General features: G+C 39.1%; 1 protein-coding gene across 4 annotated transcripts in view; it reads right to left on the reverse strand.

Moving 5' to 3' along the window:
* Asap (ArfGAP domain of ASAP) overlaps nucleotides 1-17,619 on the reverse strand; it is a 165,894-nt gene that overhangs the window by 49,614 nt on the left and 98,661 nt on the right. For all 4 annotated transcript variants that reach the window (XM_071585656.1, XM_071585655.1, XM_071585654.1 and 1 more), the window contains exon 2: nucleotides 5,404-5,476. In XM_071585656.1, coding sequence (XP_071441757.1) covers nucleotides 5,404-5,476 — 73 coding nt within the window. The remainder of the gene's footprint in view (nucleotides 1-5,403; nucleotides 5,477-17,619) is intronic.

Consider the following 17,619-nt stretch of genomic DNA (forward strand, 5'->3'; position numbering starts at 1 on the left):
AAGTTATTTCCCCTGTGGATGGTGAGGGACTCTGACACACCTCCATAACTTTTGAAAGTTTCTGGGAGAGTTTTGGTTCGATAATTATATTTCTTCAATGTCACATATCACCTTCGAGCATTCATCATATAACTAACAAAAGTACCTGAACTAGTTCACAAGATACACGTTGCTTGACTGCACAAGTTACTAAGTAACATATACATTTTTTCAGAACCTCTTGGCCTGTTTTTCTTAAGATTTTCTAAAAGATATTATTTTCAGTTCATGTCATTTCTCAATATCATTATTATTAGGTAATCTACCTGCTAAGGTAGGTTTTTGGATGGACACAGCTTCCAATATAAACATTTTGTGACTCCTAGCAAAACACAAAATCCATCATCCTACTCTATATCAGGTCCCTCTTCATCTCTGAGTACTTTCTTCCTCCCTTCATCCCGTCCAACATCCCTATCCTGTTCCTTCCCTTTCCTCTTTTGCCCAACATTCTACCCTCTATCACAGTCTTCAACATCCCGCTGCCGGTCAATACACCCTTCATCCACTTTTCCTGCCTCCATTGGATTTCTCCCGAAAAACCCCTGTCCTCACCCACCATACAAAGTACTTCCTCATTTGTTTTCTTCTCTGTCCATTTCACCTTCTCCATTCTTCTCCACACCCACATTTTTAAAGCCTCCAATCTACGTCTATCCTCCTGCTTCAATGACCACGTTTCAGCGCCGTACATAGCTACGCTCCATATCAAAGTTTTTACGAGTCTTTTCTTAATATCCTTACTCAACGTCCCTCTCCTCAGCTTCCTCCTCTTTGTGAAAGCCTCTTTGCCTAGCGCAATTCTTCTCCTTACGTCCCTACTACTTTGACCGTGTTGGTCCAAAACACTTCCGAGATACGTAAACTGTTCTACCTGCTCTAGTTTTTGCCCTCCTATTTTAATGTTTAGCTTAGCCTTTTTCTTTCTAGAAAATCGCATAACCTTTGTTTTATTAATATTGATTTTCATCCTATACCTGTCGCACTGAATATCCAATTCACTCAGCAATGCTTGCAACCCCTTGGCTGACTGACAAACTAAAGCTTGGTCATCAGCAAACCTAACTGATTTTACGAATTCCCCACCCACTTTCATTCCTACCTCCAGTTCTTCCCATGCCTCTTCGATCATTTCCTCTGCATACAGGTTGAACAGCAACGGTGATAATGGATAACCCTGCCTTACACCCCTTCCTAACACTGCCCAACTGGACTCCGCGTCCCCCAGTCGAGCCTGAGTGGTCTGAGATATTTTAAGGTTGCGGATTAGCCTCCTATCCCTCCAATCTATTCCTATTTTCTGCAATATACTCATTAGTTTTTCCCAATTCACTCTGTCAAACGCTTTTTCGAAATCAATGAAACAGGCAAATGCCTCCTGGTTGTGTTCTACATTCCTCTCGATTAATAATCTCATTACTGCAATGGCATCACGCGTACCTCTCCCCTTCCTAAACCCAAACTGATCATCCCCTACGTAATCATTTACCCTACTCTCTATCCTTTTGTTTATGATCCGGAGAACAACTTTAGCTGCATGGGATATCAAACTTATTTCCTGCAGTCCTCACATGATGTAGCTTTTACCTTTTTCGGAATAGGAACTAAAACTGATCGCACAAAGTCTTCTGGCAAGATTCCTTCCTCATGGATACTACGAATCAGCCTATATAGCCTCTTCCGCCCACATTTTCCTAAACATTTCAGTAGTTCCGCAGGAATGTTATCCTCCCCCATGGCCTTAAGCTGCAGAAGTCTCCAGAAATATTTTGCTCATTCAATTCAGCAAATGACTCTGAGGCATAACAAAGGCGATTTTACAACTTTTATAATTCAGTCAAAATAAAAAAACAATGCAATTGCTATCCACATGTTGGAGGGAGCACAAGAGATATAGACTAATCAATCACAAAAAATAATTATAGGGGTTAAAGGTCAGGCATTGATAATTCTATATTTTCTTGAACACTATTATGAAAGAAATCTCCCTGGGTAAGTAATTGCTAAGGAAATTAGCCACAGGAAAGATTATTACTATTTACTTAATACAAATCCCATATGTGAGCATATTAAGAACAATTTTAATTCATTGAGCTATCTTCATTAAGATAATAGGTATGGTCCATTCAATTGATAACTTACATGCAGTTGTCTCTTAATATTCATACTTAAAATAGGGAAACAAAATATGGAAAATGTAGTGCTAGGTGTCCCACATAAATTTCTTTGTTATGGGTTCACAAATAATCACTTTCTCAACTTTTACGCACTTAAACTTTCCTTGCCTGTTTCCCCATTACAATTTCTTTGCTCAGTCTTCCTTCAAATACACATGCGCCCATTTTTGATTAGTTTTCACCTCTCACTGTGGTCAACCCTTTACCTTACTGCGGTCAGATTTTACCTTTCCTGCATGAAACTGTTTCTTTATTGCTCTATTAAGGTTTTTGTTCCTTCTCATGTATGCCTTCTCTACGAGGCATGTGTCTTTCCTATTTCTGTCTTATTTTTCCTTTTCTATTAATGCCAATTTTAAATTTTTGTCCAACCCATCTATCTATCAATGATTACCTCATTGAATTAGGGTATTTCAATTAGGCATTGATTGATATTGGTAAATTTAACTCTTATTGCTCCCAAATGTAATCATTAATCAATTATTTCAACTCACGAGAGGAAATATGTTTTGAATATTCCACATAAGCTTGCATTTATTCCTTGTTTTTGTGCATATTTGAGTGAAAAATACAAAACATAAACAATTACAATTACTGTAATTTTAAAGATAACTAGAATGCAATGGAAGTCTTTTGCATTTATATGTATGACTATGCAAATTAATGACTTACTTTCTTCAATGGCTAATATATATTAATTTCAACAATTTAGAAAGAGTGGCATCATCAGTAAATCAATTCAAACACATTTTGGAATAATCAAAAGACGAAATACTACCTTGATCAAAAAGTTCCCGGAATAACCACCGTGTGGCGCTCCCATCGTTCCGATTTGAGTTCTGTTTTTTTTGTTAAATTGGTACATCTGTTGTTGATATTCCCTTTAAATCTTAGTGTCATAACTTGACATTTGCAAAAGTTACGGTCGGTTTTCGGTATGTCCATCAGTGCTTCCTGCGATTTTTCCATTTCTTCCTCTCGGCTGCTAAAACGCGTTCCCCGTAATGGTTTTTTAACTCGATTGAACAGAAAGAAGTCACAGGGAGCCAAATCAGGTGAATTTGGTGGCTGTTGGATGGTATTTGTTGCATTTTTCGTCAAAAAATTACGAATAATGATAGCACTGTGCGACGGTGCGTTATCATGGTGCAAAATCCACGAGTTTTCTGCCCACATTTCTGGTCTCTTTCGGCGAATTGCTTCACGCAAACGTCTCATAACGCCCAAATAATACTCTTTGTTTACTGTCTGGCCTTCTGGAAAAAATTCATGATGCACTACACCGTTGTAATCCATGAAAACCGTCAGCATTGCCTTCTTTTTTGACTGAAAACGACGTGGTTTTTTTGGTCTCGGCTCATTTGGTGAACGCCATTCACTTGCCTGATGTCTGGATTGCGTGTCGTACTCATAAACCCACGTCTCGTCTCCAGTAATGATCCTTTTGATGAATGTGGGATCGGATTCAGCCTCGCAAATCATGTCTTTTGCGACGTCAACACGGTCTCTTTTTTGCATGAAATTGAGGTCTTTTGGCATGCTACACGACGGAAACCCAAATCATTAACCACAATGTCTTGGGCGGATCCATAGGCAATGTTCAAGTCCTCCGCTATTTCTCTGATGGTTAATTTGCGGTTATTGACCAACATTTCTTTTACTTTATCAATTTTTTCACCGACTTTCGATGTCGATGGTCTGCCACTGCGTTCATCATCTTCGATTGACTCACGACCACTTCTGAACCGCTCGTGCCACTGGTAAACGACCGTTTTTTTTAGAGAATCGTTGCCGAAACACTTTTCCAACATTTCCAACGTCCGTGCGCCACTAAATCCGTTTTTTACGCAAAATTTAATACAAGTTCGTTGTTGCAAATTTAAATCCATTTCTGAAATTGTAAAAAATCGCCAACACACACAGAGATAGATGTACTCTTGGCTACGTAACTTTTGCAAATGTCAAGTTATGACACTAAGATTTAAAGGGAATATCAACAACAGATGTACCAATTTAACAAAAAAAACAGAACTCAAATCGGAACGATGGGAGCGCCACACGGTGGTTATTCCGGGAACTTTTTGATCAAGGTAGTATACTACCAGATATTTCTTAATTTCTCCAATATAATAATGCAAATAAATGATACAGGTATCACTGAATTCAGCACTACTATCAGTATAGAGGGTAAATCCTTTCCCTTACTATATACACGCAATGAATTTTAAGAGATGCAAAATTAGCAAGCAACAGTCACTTTAAATCTCAAATTTATTTAGGGTTAATAACTTTAATGCCCCAATCCAAAGAAAGTACATAATAACCCTGAAGGTTGAGGTACTGATGAACTCACAAAGTACAATAATATGTGGCACATCAGTTAGAAATATTTACTATTGATACCTAAAACTAGCATGCAAGACAGGAATTCTACAAGTAAGCAGAATTTCATGCCCTAAACACACCAGATTTTATAAGTAAAATTAATTAATAAATAATACAAAAATAAAAAGTAGCCTTTAATGATGGGAATTTTTAATTTTTCATAAATACAAATACAAAAACTAATTGAAACACTCATGAAAACAGCAGATATATTTTATTTGATACTATGCTAGCACTTTTGAGTAATTACATGCATACTCAGCAATTATTTCCCAATTTCAAGGAAACTTAAATTTTCAATATACTGAACGTTAGTTTGTACACATACACCTCCATCATTAGAGCAATAGGGACAAACTACATCAATTATATCATTTAATTAATAACAAGATATACAAATGATAATGAATACCATAAATGAAATGATCCACTCATGTATGTTTAATCAAGTATTAACACATCGCCCAAAAGCATACAAACAAATGCATAGACTCCAATTAAGTTTACAATCAGGGGAATAGACTTAAATATGCAATAAATGCCAATTCATATTCATAAGGGACTCAATAATAATTGAAAACTACTTAATAATTTCACCAAATCAAGCTTTTTACAAAGACATTTAGGAATTATAGTCAATTATTACAGGAAAATGAACATTTACCTCAGTCAAACAAGGTCAAGTTTCCAGCATCAAAGATTTGTAATTGAAAATGGATGCTCTGAAGAAATGATTCTAATGCTATTTACCACAGAGAAAATTCACACTAAGAATTTAAATAAAAAATGTCCGATTACTTACAATTGCCACTGTTGTGAATAGCTTTCACGGCCTTTTTCATTTTCGTGAGGCCATCTCGATCAAAGTCAAGTGTCTGTAAAAATAAGCATTGAATCAATCAGATAATTTATTTTTGCTGTAAATTACAATTATATTTGAAACCCTTTCAGAGTCTTGACTAACTGAACAATTTAACAAAGATAAGAACCATTGCAAAATACTAATCCACTAAATGCAAATGCTTAATACCTGATATAGACACAAAAATATGGATGTCCGAAGTCAGTGTAGCAAAGAATAAGTCATGAATATTTAAGAAGCAAAAGATGACTAACAATAATAATTTTCCGATACAAAGGTTGCATCAATTTTTAAAAGAATGACATCTTCCTCAAGCTGAAAGCAATAAAGTTCCTCTGGAATGTTTCATTTCAATTTAATAAGTGCATTTTTAGGGTTTTCTCGAAAAATATCCGCTTATTACAGGCCTTAGGCGACAAATAAGTTTCCAAATGTTATGCAATTGTTTTACAATTTGGGAGGCCTATATTAATAAGGATGTGCAATATCAATCAGGTGTATTCTGGAATTAATGCAAATAAATGGGCATGAGATGAATTCTCCAAATGGGAATGTTAATGCATTCAATTACACGTCATGCCTTTGTATGTAAATGAAGAAACACTTCTGAAACATGGCTTGATGAACAGAGATGGGGTACCGTAAATCAATAATGATGCCATTACTAATCATGGCAATTTTGATGAAGTACTGAATGCAATCAAAGGTATTAAAAATCAAAAAAGGCTGTTGGTTTTAATAGTATTCTTTCCTACATTATAAAGAATTTTAAAAACATTCTCATAGAATTATTGTTCCGTGGAATATCAGTTTAAAAAATATATTTTCCGGTATTATGCATCTACACCTCGGCTCTCATTTCAAAAGGCAACCTACTCACTTTCAACATGGCTTTATGACAAAGAGATCTGCAACAATTATTTTGGCTACCTTCACTGATTACATGGAGACTACTATGGACAGAGGTTTTCTTTATTCCTCTTAAATTTATTTCACTCATTTTTTGCAAGATAGAAAACAATGCATGGCACAGAAATGCAGTTTTAGGGGATAATACAGCATTTTCCAGTGTGTCTAAGGGCTTAAATTGTGTTCCAGTTCTCTTTTTAACATTTTTCACTGACAACTTATTCATGATTCAAAGTGCTTAATATTAGTTGATGATGCATTAGTGTACCAAATAGCAAGCAATCAGAATGACTGCTCTTTACTGAAAATTGATATACAAAATCTAAAAGGTCGAAGGAAAACTTGCTGTATTCCTATGTTGGCCAGTGATCTGTTATGTCTTTTTCAAGGAGGTTGAATGTAACTAAATATGCTTATGCTATAGAAGGATAAAATTTAAAGAGAACTATTGAAATTAAAGACTTTGGTATTATCTTTAATTCTAATATTACTTTTTTTAATCATATATTGGACACCACATCATTTGCATTTAAAATGCCAGGACATTTATGCTGAATTTCAAAATATATTATGCAAGAAAGCTAGTGCCATTTTTCATGCATTATATTTAGCAACTTCATTCACCCTGTGATTATATTTTTATTTTGGGTGAACATTAAAAACAATACATAAATAAAAAAACATCGGTCACAAGCTTTAACCTCGCAGACTGTTGCGTCACGCGCACGACTACAAATACATGTGACATTGTATGTACGGTTTTTCGTCACAAAATCTTGTTCACTCAAAGCCCCCAAAATTTCGGAGGGTAAGAGGCCGCCTCGGTAGCGTAACTGGCAACAGAAATCGGCCGAAAATCGAGGGATCCCGACCTAAGCGAATAATTTTTACAACTTGCGATTGGGCATAACGGATGAACATATATTCTACATTGAAGTCGCAATGACTATCGTATGGGGAGAAGGTGTATTGGAGACAATAGAAGTTATCACGCCAAATCCCCGAGTTACCTTGCATGAACTCTTTTTTCACAAGGGTTAATTGAAGTTTAGTGAATGCTCATTTTCAGAAATTACCACCAAATTATACATTAATAACGTCCCATTTACAGTTCAATGATGTTCAAAAAATGCCACTTTCGAAGCACATTATAAAACGTGCATACGTGATTGTACAAGTACATATACGTCGCTAAAACCGCAATTACTCGCACCTTGGGCGTGCACGGTCGTAAAAATAGACTTTCAAAATGCGGATGCAGACGTCACCAGCATAATATTCGGGTTCTTTCGAGCACGAGCAGCGGAAAGAGTCCAGACAGAGAGTCGTCGGCGCTAAGTTAACCAGGGTCGGCACTCTTAAGAGATATCCGACCCGCTTCAAGACGAGGACGACGCTCAGATGTGAAAGCCGCATTGCTCCGCGAGCCGACACTGAAACGGAAAGGGGAACCTCTTCCTTTTTTCCACATAAGCCATGCATGCGTAGGAGGGAGGAGGCAGACACTTGGGTCGCCGCTTCGCAATCACGCTCCACGCCTACTCGGGCAACTTACCTGACGCAACGTCATTTAGCGCCAAGGGAAGTGCGTGAGGGCCGGGCATGCTTAGAAATCCTCCTCTTTAGGAAGAAGATAAGACGCGCCAGGCATCTTCAAGAATTACACTGGCCAGCACATAGAGGGGACCCGATGACGAGAAGGCGTTAAAACAGAAGTTCTGCCTCGTTGGGTAATAGAGGAAATATGAAGAGGAACTAAGAGTCAATTCTTCTTGTATATTTACCGGACACGCTACTTGTTCCTTTACTAAGCTAATTCATTGTATGGGCCAGTACTTAAAATGCCATTGAAAATGTTATCTCAACGATAAAAGTTAACACTTGATAATATCATCATCATCAGTATTTCAATCCTAAGATTGGTTTACTGCAGCGCTCCATTCTTCCCCATTTAGTGATAATTCCTTCACCCTCTGAGAGCTTCCCTGTTTTACGTCCTTCTTAATTTGCCCTACGTACTTGTCTCTTGGCCTTCCTCACGGGATCTCTCCTTCTATTTTTCCCTCTATTATGTTTCTAACTAATCCATTGTCCCTCAAGGTATGTCCAATCCATCTATTTCTTCTTTGCCGTAGAGTTGCTCCATTTGGTCCTTTCCTCTTCTGCTCTTCTATATAATTCCTCGTCCTTTGTCCCTACAGATTTTAATCTTCAGCATTCTCCTCCAGCACCATGTTTCAAAGGCTTCTCTTCTTCGTTGGTCCACTTTTCCAATATTCCATGTCTCCGATCCGTAGAGCGCCATGCTCCCATGAGAACGTTTTGACGAACTGCTTCCTTGTTTGAAATCTTATGTTATTTGAAAATAGCATAATAATATAAAAGTTTTAAAAAATCAAACCACCGATGCAGAATTACAGAAAATCGACTTTTCAACACCTAGCAGTAAAGATCAATCCAAGAGTACGACGAAAAAGAAGAAAATTGATGAATTAAAAAAAGAGCTTCTTCTAGGACTTCTTTCGACCGTCAATCCAAGAGTAAGTTCCAATACGAAATAATTTCTCGACGGTGATACAAATGGCGGGAAGACAATTAAAAACTGGCAAATTATGACTTTTAATTGAAAAATGAAATAGCGTGGCAAACCAACACGCAAAGCCTACACTAATACTCCGCAAAAAAATACATGCGCCCAGCAAACACTCAGCATCACCCCAGCAGCGCCTAACGAAGGGTAAGCCATTGGCCGATGAAGACCACACAGCTCCGCAGGCTAGCTTTATACCCTCTCCTCCATTGATCGCCCAATGACCACATTGATAATGAAGACACATTCCGAAACTACGGTCGCGGACGATGACTAAGAAACAGTTCATTTCAAAATCGAACGTTTCCAAAGGTTTTTACGTCTAGAAAATTCTTTCCTTTTTCTACTTTAATGCAGGTGAATTAATTATCCTTCAGGCCATTGTACTACAGGGTGGTCGACTTAATACAACCGGAGAATTCACTACGCTAACTAAGAATATCGAAAACTAAGTCCCTCACATCCAAATTAGTAATTATTATTATCAATATAGGTAATCTAACGGTCCCGGAAGGTTTTAGATGGACACGCTTACAAACGGCACTGCGGCAACTCCCCTTGTTTTTCTCAAAAAGACACCACCAAACATCCTGCTCTATAACAAGCCCCTCTTCATCCGTGTGTACTTCCTTCTTCCCTTCATCGCACCCAACATCCCTATGCTATTCCTATGCCCACTTTCTCGTTTCCTTGACATTCTCCCCTCCAACACAGTCTTCACCATCCCACTGCCGATCAATATGCTTTGCATTCACCTTTGCTGCCTCCTTATGATTTCTCCCAACAATGCCCTCTCCTTCCCACTCCCAACAATGGCCTCTTCTTCACTTCCTTGAAAAGCACTTCCTTATTTGTTTTCCTTTCTGCCCACTTACCCTTCTCCATCCTTTTCCACACCTGCATTGCAAAAGCCTCCAATAAACGCTTATTATCCAGCTTCAATGACCATGCTTCCGCGACGCACATAACTACGCTCCTTAATCAAGCTTCGACGAAACTTTTTTTAACATCCGTACTCGATGTCCCTGTTATCAACTCCCTCCTCCTTGTGAAAGCTTCTTTGCCTAGCGCAATTATTTTCCTGATGTCCCAATTACTTCGAGCTTTTTCACCAAACCACTTCCGAGATACGTAAAATGCTCTACCTGCTCTAGTTTTTGCCCTCCTATTTTAATGTTTAGCTTAGCCTTATTCTTTCTGGAAAATCGCATAACCTTTGTTTTATTAATATTGATTCACATCCCATATCTGTTGTTCTGACTTTCCAATTCACTCAGCAATGTTTGCAACCCCTTGGCTGACTGACCAACTAGAGCTTGGTCATCAGCAAACCTGATTTTACGAATTCCCCGCCCACTTTCATTCCTGCATCCAGCTCTTCTCATGCCTCTATAATCATTTCCTCCTCATACACGTTGAACAACACCGGTTATAATGGACAACCCTGCCTAGTCCTAATTGTATTGTATATAGTATTCCTTTCGATTAGTGATCTCATTACTGCAATGGCATCGCGCGTGCCTCTTCCCGTTCCCAAACCCAATCTGATAATCTCCTTAGTGAAGATTTGCCCTGCTCTCCATCCTCCTATTGAGGATCCTGAGAACTTCTTTAGCTGCGCGCGAAATCATAATTGATGTCCTGTAGTCCTCTGCTACACACCGCTGCCTTTCCCCTTTTAGGAATAGCAACTAACAATGATCTAAAGATTCTTCCAGCCAGATTCCGCTCTTATCAATGCTGCGAATCAGTCCATATAGGATAGATATATAGATATAGATATATAGCATATAGATATCCATCGCCATCGAGTAAAGCCTAAACCTAAGCCATCTTCATCTATGTATTCTCTTACGTCATATTCTCTTCCTTTGTGTAACCTTAAGTTCCTTACCATACGTTCTTCTATACTATATATTGTGCTTCCATCTTTCTTGCACATGTCCTGGTTCAACTGGTATGTTGCCCGACTTATCGTTAACTGTTAACACAGATCCTCCCTTCTTACTTCCAAATAGTGAGTTAATCTTCTTGTATCCAATTTCACACTTCCTCTGCAAACTTTCCATATCCTCGCACTGCCTCTTCCACCACGCTTCTTTCGCTCTGTTTATTGCCCGTCTCAATTTTTTTTCATTCTTTCTACTTCCTTCTGCGTAACGCTGTGTTTATATTCTTCCATTTACTTATCTCATCTATATTCCGAATCATCTCATCCGTGATCCATGGTGTCTTTGTCCATTTCCTACTAAAAGTTCCTATAATTTACATGCGATTTCCGATTTCCCTTTTTGAAATATTTCCATTTTTCCTCTATCGTACCTTCCCTCACTCATGATTTTCTCCACGGTCTGCTGACACTCCTTCATTGTCAATCCAGTTAATGCTTCTGGGTTCCATTCCAAACCAGTCATGAAAACGCAAACACTATTACTTTTAACGGATTCACTCGGCATCAAAATCGTAGTAAAAACTAAGTTTAGCTTCTGCATTCCAATGCTTTTAGATGCTCCTTTCATAGTTTTACCTGACATTGACATGCTCCGCCCGAAGGTTATCCCAAAGAGTTTTGGCACCATAGAACCTTATTTAGGAAAATCTAAGAAAATTTCTATACGTTTCCAAAGCTAATCTTTGTTTACCCAGTTACCCTAGGGTACAAATAACGTTAAAATAAAACCACTAAGGTCAAGCCCGATGTTCTGATTGATATTAGAGGGTAGAGCCCACTAATACAGAATAGCCATTTATTTTATTGATACCCATTTCTAACTTTTGCCGTCAAGCACGCGGTCAATTTGCCGACTTTTCCCAAAAATTATTGGAATCGCAAACGGGAATCCCCGATTCGCATTTCATTTTACCTTATTTTATAATATCGGCGATCGACTCGATTTTTTGAAAGAAACTGAACATTTACCAACATTTTCCCGACAGTGTGTCCACCCTGTTGATATTAATCCAAACAGCGTGCCAGATTCACACATAAGCAAGGGTAATGATGAGGGGTCATCTCCTCATTCCCTGCGCCGCCCGCGGTTTCCCTGGAAGATGTGGTACACGACAAGATCACACGGCTCGGGTGAAAACGAGGCTTCCCCGAGACGCCATCCAGAGTCGGCGAAAATATATAAACATTTTTAATGAAGTACTACCACTAGGAAACGCTCCTAGTTTTATCCAGCGCAATAACGTTTATAGGCTGTACATTCTCCCATTTAAATAATCATTGCAGAAGGTTTTCTTTGTTCGCAATGAAAAGTTACTTGGAATGCATGGAAAAATAATTGTGTGCGTCCATTGAATAAAAATTCCCGAATATACGCGATGTTCTCCACTTTAACCGGTCAACGTGATCTCCCTGACTACGCCTGGATTTCACGGATTGACGAGTACCTACACCTGCCCACCCTATGTAAAGAATAAATTAAATATTTCAAAGAGGGCAATGCATTTTTGGCGGACCCATCAAAAGATTACTGAATTCAACTAACTCAAAATAACTTCCAAGTGGTATGGTTTTCACGAGAACTGCGTGCGCTGGGCTTCCCTCGCTGAGGGAAATATTCCGAAGTTGCGGAGCCCATGGAGGGTTTCGGGGGAGATATTTTATTCAGAAGACTAAGTGGATCGATCGGATGCGACACAAGGGATTGGGAATGGAATCCTCGCCAATTCATGCCAGAGGAGCACGTTGTTATAACTGCGTAAAAATAATTCAACAAATAAAAAGAACAAACTCGTGGTAATGTACCACCATATGATGTATGTCCGATAAATACGCGAACTGATGCCATAAAAACTTTATTTTGCAAAATTTGGTCTATACATCGATTTTTTCCCCTTCTTCAAAGTACTCTCCATTCGTTGCTGTGCACTTATTCCATCTTCTTTTCCACTGTTTAAACAACCCTTGAAATTTCCAGGCAGTTAGGATTTTTAGTTTTCTCGTCGTTTCTTGCTTTAATGTGTCCACATCTTCTCAGTGATGTCCCCTCATCACATTTTTGGAATAGTGAAAAGTCGCAGGGGTCGAGATCTGGCGAATAGGGAGGATGATCAAGGATGGTGATTGAATTATTCGCCAGAAACTGGCGAGCAATCAATGCTGAATGTGCATTGGTGCATTGTCATGGTGTGAAGGATCCATCCATCATGTTTGGTAGTAAAATAGTGTGCACTGTTGATTTTCCTCAATTCACTTCATCAGCTATCATTCGGACAGTTTTTCGACGATCGGTAAGGACAAGGGACCGCACACGATCAATGTTGTCGTCAACACAGGTGGTTGAAGGAGTCGTCCCGGCCTTGCGTCAACCGTCTTGGTGCCTTGTCGGCCATCTTTAAAATACACAATCCACTTGAATACACGGATGTTTTTCCTTCAGAGCATAATCACCGTAAACAGCCGTCAACATCTCAGTAATTTCTTGATAACTTTTACCACACTTCACCAAAAAACATGGTGGTGATTCGTTGCTCCGTGTTTTAGTCAATTTCCTTTGTTGACAAACAGTAAAAACAAGGACAGCAGAAACTAACATAACTGGCAGCATACGCACAGCTCGACAATCCGCCAAGCACAGGTGGCTCATTGGGTCTCAGGCAACTGGCGCCACTAGTTGGCGGGACTATAGTCCGCGTCATGGCCGCCAGATTGCACCAATTCGCGCATTTATTGGACAGACCTCGTGTACACCACTAAGGACGTGATTCGCCCAAAATTAGAACAGTAAGACTTCCAAAATTAAAACTGCCCAATGGCAAGAATAAATTTTAAACTAAAATAATATTGATGGTGGACGCGTTAACATTCATTTTAATGGTGACCATTAAAATGAAAGATAACGCGCCCGCGATAATCAGTTATTTTTCATTTGGGAGCTGTTCCAAACAGTCTTTTTCCTTCCCTTCATTGCCTATTCATTTTAAATTACATTTTAATCGCCCTCATCATGCATTACATTTCATCTTCCAGCAAGTTACTCAAATTAATTTCTAACTATTCCATAATCTAATTAAATCTTACAATGTACGCGGATTTTTTTTTGCGTTTATCATATAAGTTGTACACTTACTTTCCTTGTCTTTTTCAGGCTTCCAGCTATTCCCGATTCTTCTTTTTATCCATTCACCGCATTTATCGAGTTTCAGAGATCTCGTATTTCCTCCTCTCTACAATTTCAGTACTTCCTATTTAACTTTCGCTTGCTTCCCAACAATTCCTTCCTTCACACTTTCCGGATGTGACATTTTGATTTCATCTATGCTCCCATCTATCGCTACCATAGTACGAGGTCATCCGGAAAGTAGTACCCGTTCGTGAAATAAAGACACAAAAGTAAATATTAACAAACATAAAAAATTTTATTTGAAAGAGGATACTTTAAACTACTTCTCAACATAATCTCCAAGCAAATTAAGGCATTTGTCATAACGTGTGACAAGTTTCTGTATTCCTGCTGCATAGTCCTTCGCCGCCAGCTCATTGAGATACGCGAGGGACCCATCTTGCACAAATTTTTGCATAATGCAGATGGTGTTTAACAATTTCATGAACAATTGTTCGAGAAACATTGGGAAAATGCTCACAGATGCCATCAATTGTGACGCGCCGATCGTTCCTCACGAATTCGTCAACTGAGCTCACCAGTTGGTCTGTAATGACAGACGGTCTCTCCGAACGCTCATCGTCGTGTGTGTTCCCCCTCCCCATGTTGAAGTTGCGACACCACCGCCGAACAGACGACTCGTCCATTACATTGTCTCCATACACCTCCTTTAATTGGCGATGAATATCACATGGGCGAACGTTTCTTGCATTGAGGAATTTAATCACTGCCCTCACTTCACAACTGGCGGCGTTCTCAATTTTTTTAAACATTGTAAACAATCACAGAAACAACACAGGCAATGCTAGCGTCACGCAACTTGGCTCAGAGAAGGCAGACAAGCCACTGAAGCTATCTGACCTCGTCCAGCGGCTACTCGCGTCGTCAGCACTTCATGCGGCACGAACGGGTACTACTTTCCGGATGACCGTCGTATCATGCTTTACCGAAGCTGTTCCAAGCGCTCTTCGGGTGACAAGAGTTTGCTCAAGTTTTTAGGCACTTTCACTACTCTGGGCATCAATTGTTTAGTCATTTCCTTTAATGTTATGTTTCTACTTTATGATTACTAATTTGTGGCCACAGGCAAAGATTGAAACCCGGTACTCATTTCAATCTGAATTATATCTTTGCAAGAATGCAGCTAATTGAAGCAGCAAGGATAACGAAGTCATTCGATACATTTTCATACAAATTTCACCACATAATCACCTACCTTATTTTTTCTACCCTGCCAGTGATTTCCACCAAAGCGTTGAGAGAAAGCATGAAATTGATTTCTGATAAAAGAACGAATCACACTGAACAACCACAAGGAGTACCAGTTGTTCTATCGTGATTTATACAGGACGCAAAATAGAAAAATTTGGCGGACATATTTTTTCATTCCCTTATTTTGTCGTTTCAAAGACGGGATCGGGATGGTACGATGGCTAACGTACAGGCTTCCCTCCGAGAGGGCCCGGGTTCAAATCCAGGAGACAACAAATATTCTTCAGTGGTATCCCGATCCCTACTTGAGGTGATTTGTGAAGGGCACTTTGAGTGACTACGACGTCCTTCGGATGGGAAGTTTAACTGCGGGCCCCTTGGCGCCTTTCGTCAAACAGACCAGGCTAATGCTGACGCCGGGTTTCTCTCCACCATTCCTTTCCTAACCATCCCTGATGGCGCAAATGACCTCAGATGTAAGTCGCCTCCCATAACAACTACTACTACTCCTTTCTTAGAGCCTGGATTCTCTTACATGTTGCTGTAACAAGCATTTGATTGAAAAATTAATGATTGAACAAAAGGCATTGCTTTGTTATCTAAGGAGAATAATACCATCCGTAAATATTGTTTTACGTGTATTCATCACCTACAAATATCCTTCACCCACGGACTGAAATCATACGCCAACCGGGTAATTCTTTCGTATTCACTTCGTATCGTATATTTAGTATTTTTTTTTAATGCATGCATCGGAAACTATACTTAGTTTTGTCATTTAAGCTTTTCCACCGAAGGTTTGCTCGAAAATAGTCAATTCAGAAATGCCAATTCTTTGCAATTTTCTCTATAAACTACATGCATACATACACACTCTAATTGGGGGCATTTTTCCCTCAATACCACTTTAATTAGATTATTTAAACAGAGACATTAAGAGTTTCACCAAGTGGGTAATAGCTGAGCCGCAACTGGAGATGGAGATTCATACTGAATCGGAAAAATACTTCTTAATTACCGTTCTTAGCATTACACGGGATGCAGAAATTTAATTACAACACTGCACTAAACTGTAGTATATTCAGATATTATAAAAACGCCATTAAATTTCGATAAACCGTGGGGCGCGTAAAGATTTTTCCGAGATGTATTTGACTATAATTTGCTAACATACATATAAATCAGACTTTAGACAACAAAAAAAATGTTAAAAATAAACGCGTGACAGGCCTACGGATGGCCTATGGCCTAATATTTACTGGAGTCACCAAGACACTTCCCGGATGAAAACGACGACCACATATGCGAGAGATAAGTTTCACGGATAATGCGGTATCCTGGAGTCGACAAGATAACCTCTCTATGAGAGACAAACAAACCGACACCATTAAAAGCAAAACATTTGAAACCTTAACTTATCATGCTAGAAACTTATCAGGACAAAACTACATTGAGTAAATAAAAGTAATTCAAATGATTTGCTAAAACCAATATTTCTCACTATCCGTTCAGGAATTACTTAGGCATAAATATTTTTAAAATAGCCAATTTTTTTAATTGTTTTTTTCATCAAGATAAAGATTTATATAAAATGGAACGGCCTATAATTTTTTAGCGCAGTAACTGGCTGCGCAATCCAGTTTCCTTCTTATTCGGATACTACATAGCGAGCACTGTTTCACAAGCGAAGAAGAAGAGAACTATTTTTCTGTTAGAAAAAAAACACCCAAGGATCATGTTTAGATAACACCAAATAAAAAAAACCCTGGCTAAATAATCACGTCAGCGTTTTAGAAGTCCATACACAGGATGAGAAATAACTGAAGCCCCTTCAGCACTAACAAAACACATAAATGAGGATGAACCTCACGGCCGTAAGAGGATTATCAAAAATGGAGCGAAATATATACTGGAGAGAAAGAAAGAGAGAGAGAGAGAGAGAGAGAGAGAGAGAAAAACACAAACATCCCTTTTGCTGCTCCTAATTGGATCACGGGGTTGTTGCATCCCTGGAATTTCGAGTGTTAAATGCTAAGGTCGCCCGCGGTGACGTACACTGCAGCCAAGCGAAGCTATTTAGGAGCGAGCCGTGTGACGAAATCACCGAACATAGGCTCTGACGAAAATATTACCCTCGGCTCAGTGGAGCAGAACGAGGGGGTAAATAGGGGAGGGAGGAATGGAATGGACACACACACACACACCCACACGTATAACGGAGGGGGGAAGGAGGGGATGGAGAAGGCGAAGGGAACACAGAAAATAAAAAAATAAAATACAACCGACGCCTATGGAAGCGTGAAGTCAGCGGAGCACGGGAGGTGTTTTTTATGC

The sequence above is a fragment of the Hetaerina americana genome, unplaced genomic scaffold (assembly GCF_022747635.1).
Source record: "Hetaerina americana unplaced genomic scaffold, ioHetAmer1.1.p SCAF_2, whole genome shotgun sequence".
NCBI lineage: Eukaryota > Metazoa > Arthropoda > Insecta > Odonata > Calopterygidae > Hetaerina > Hetaerina americana.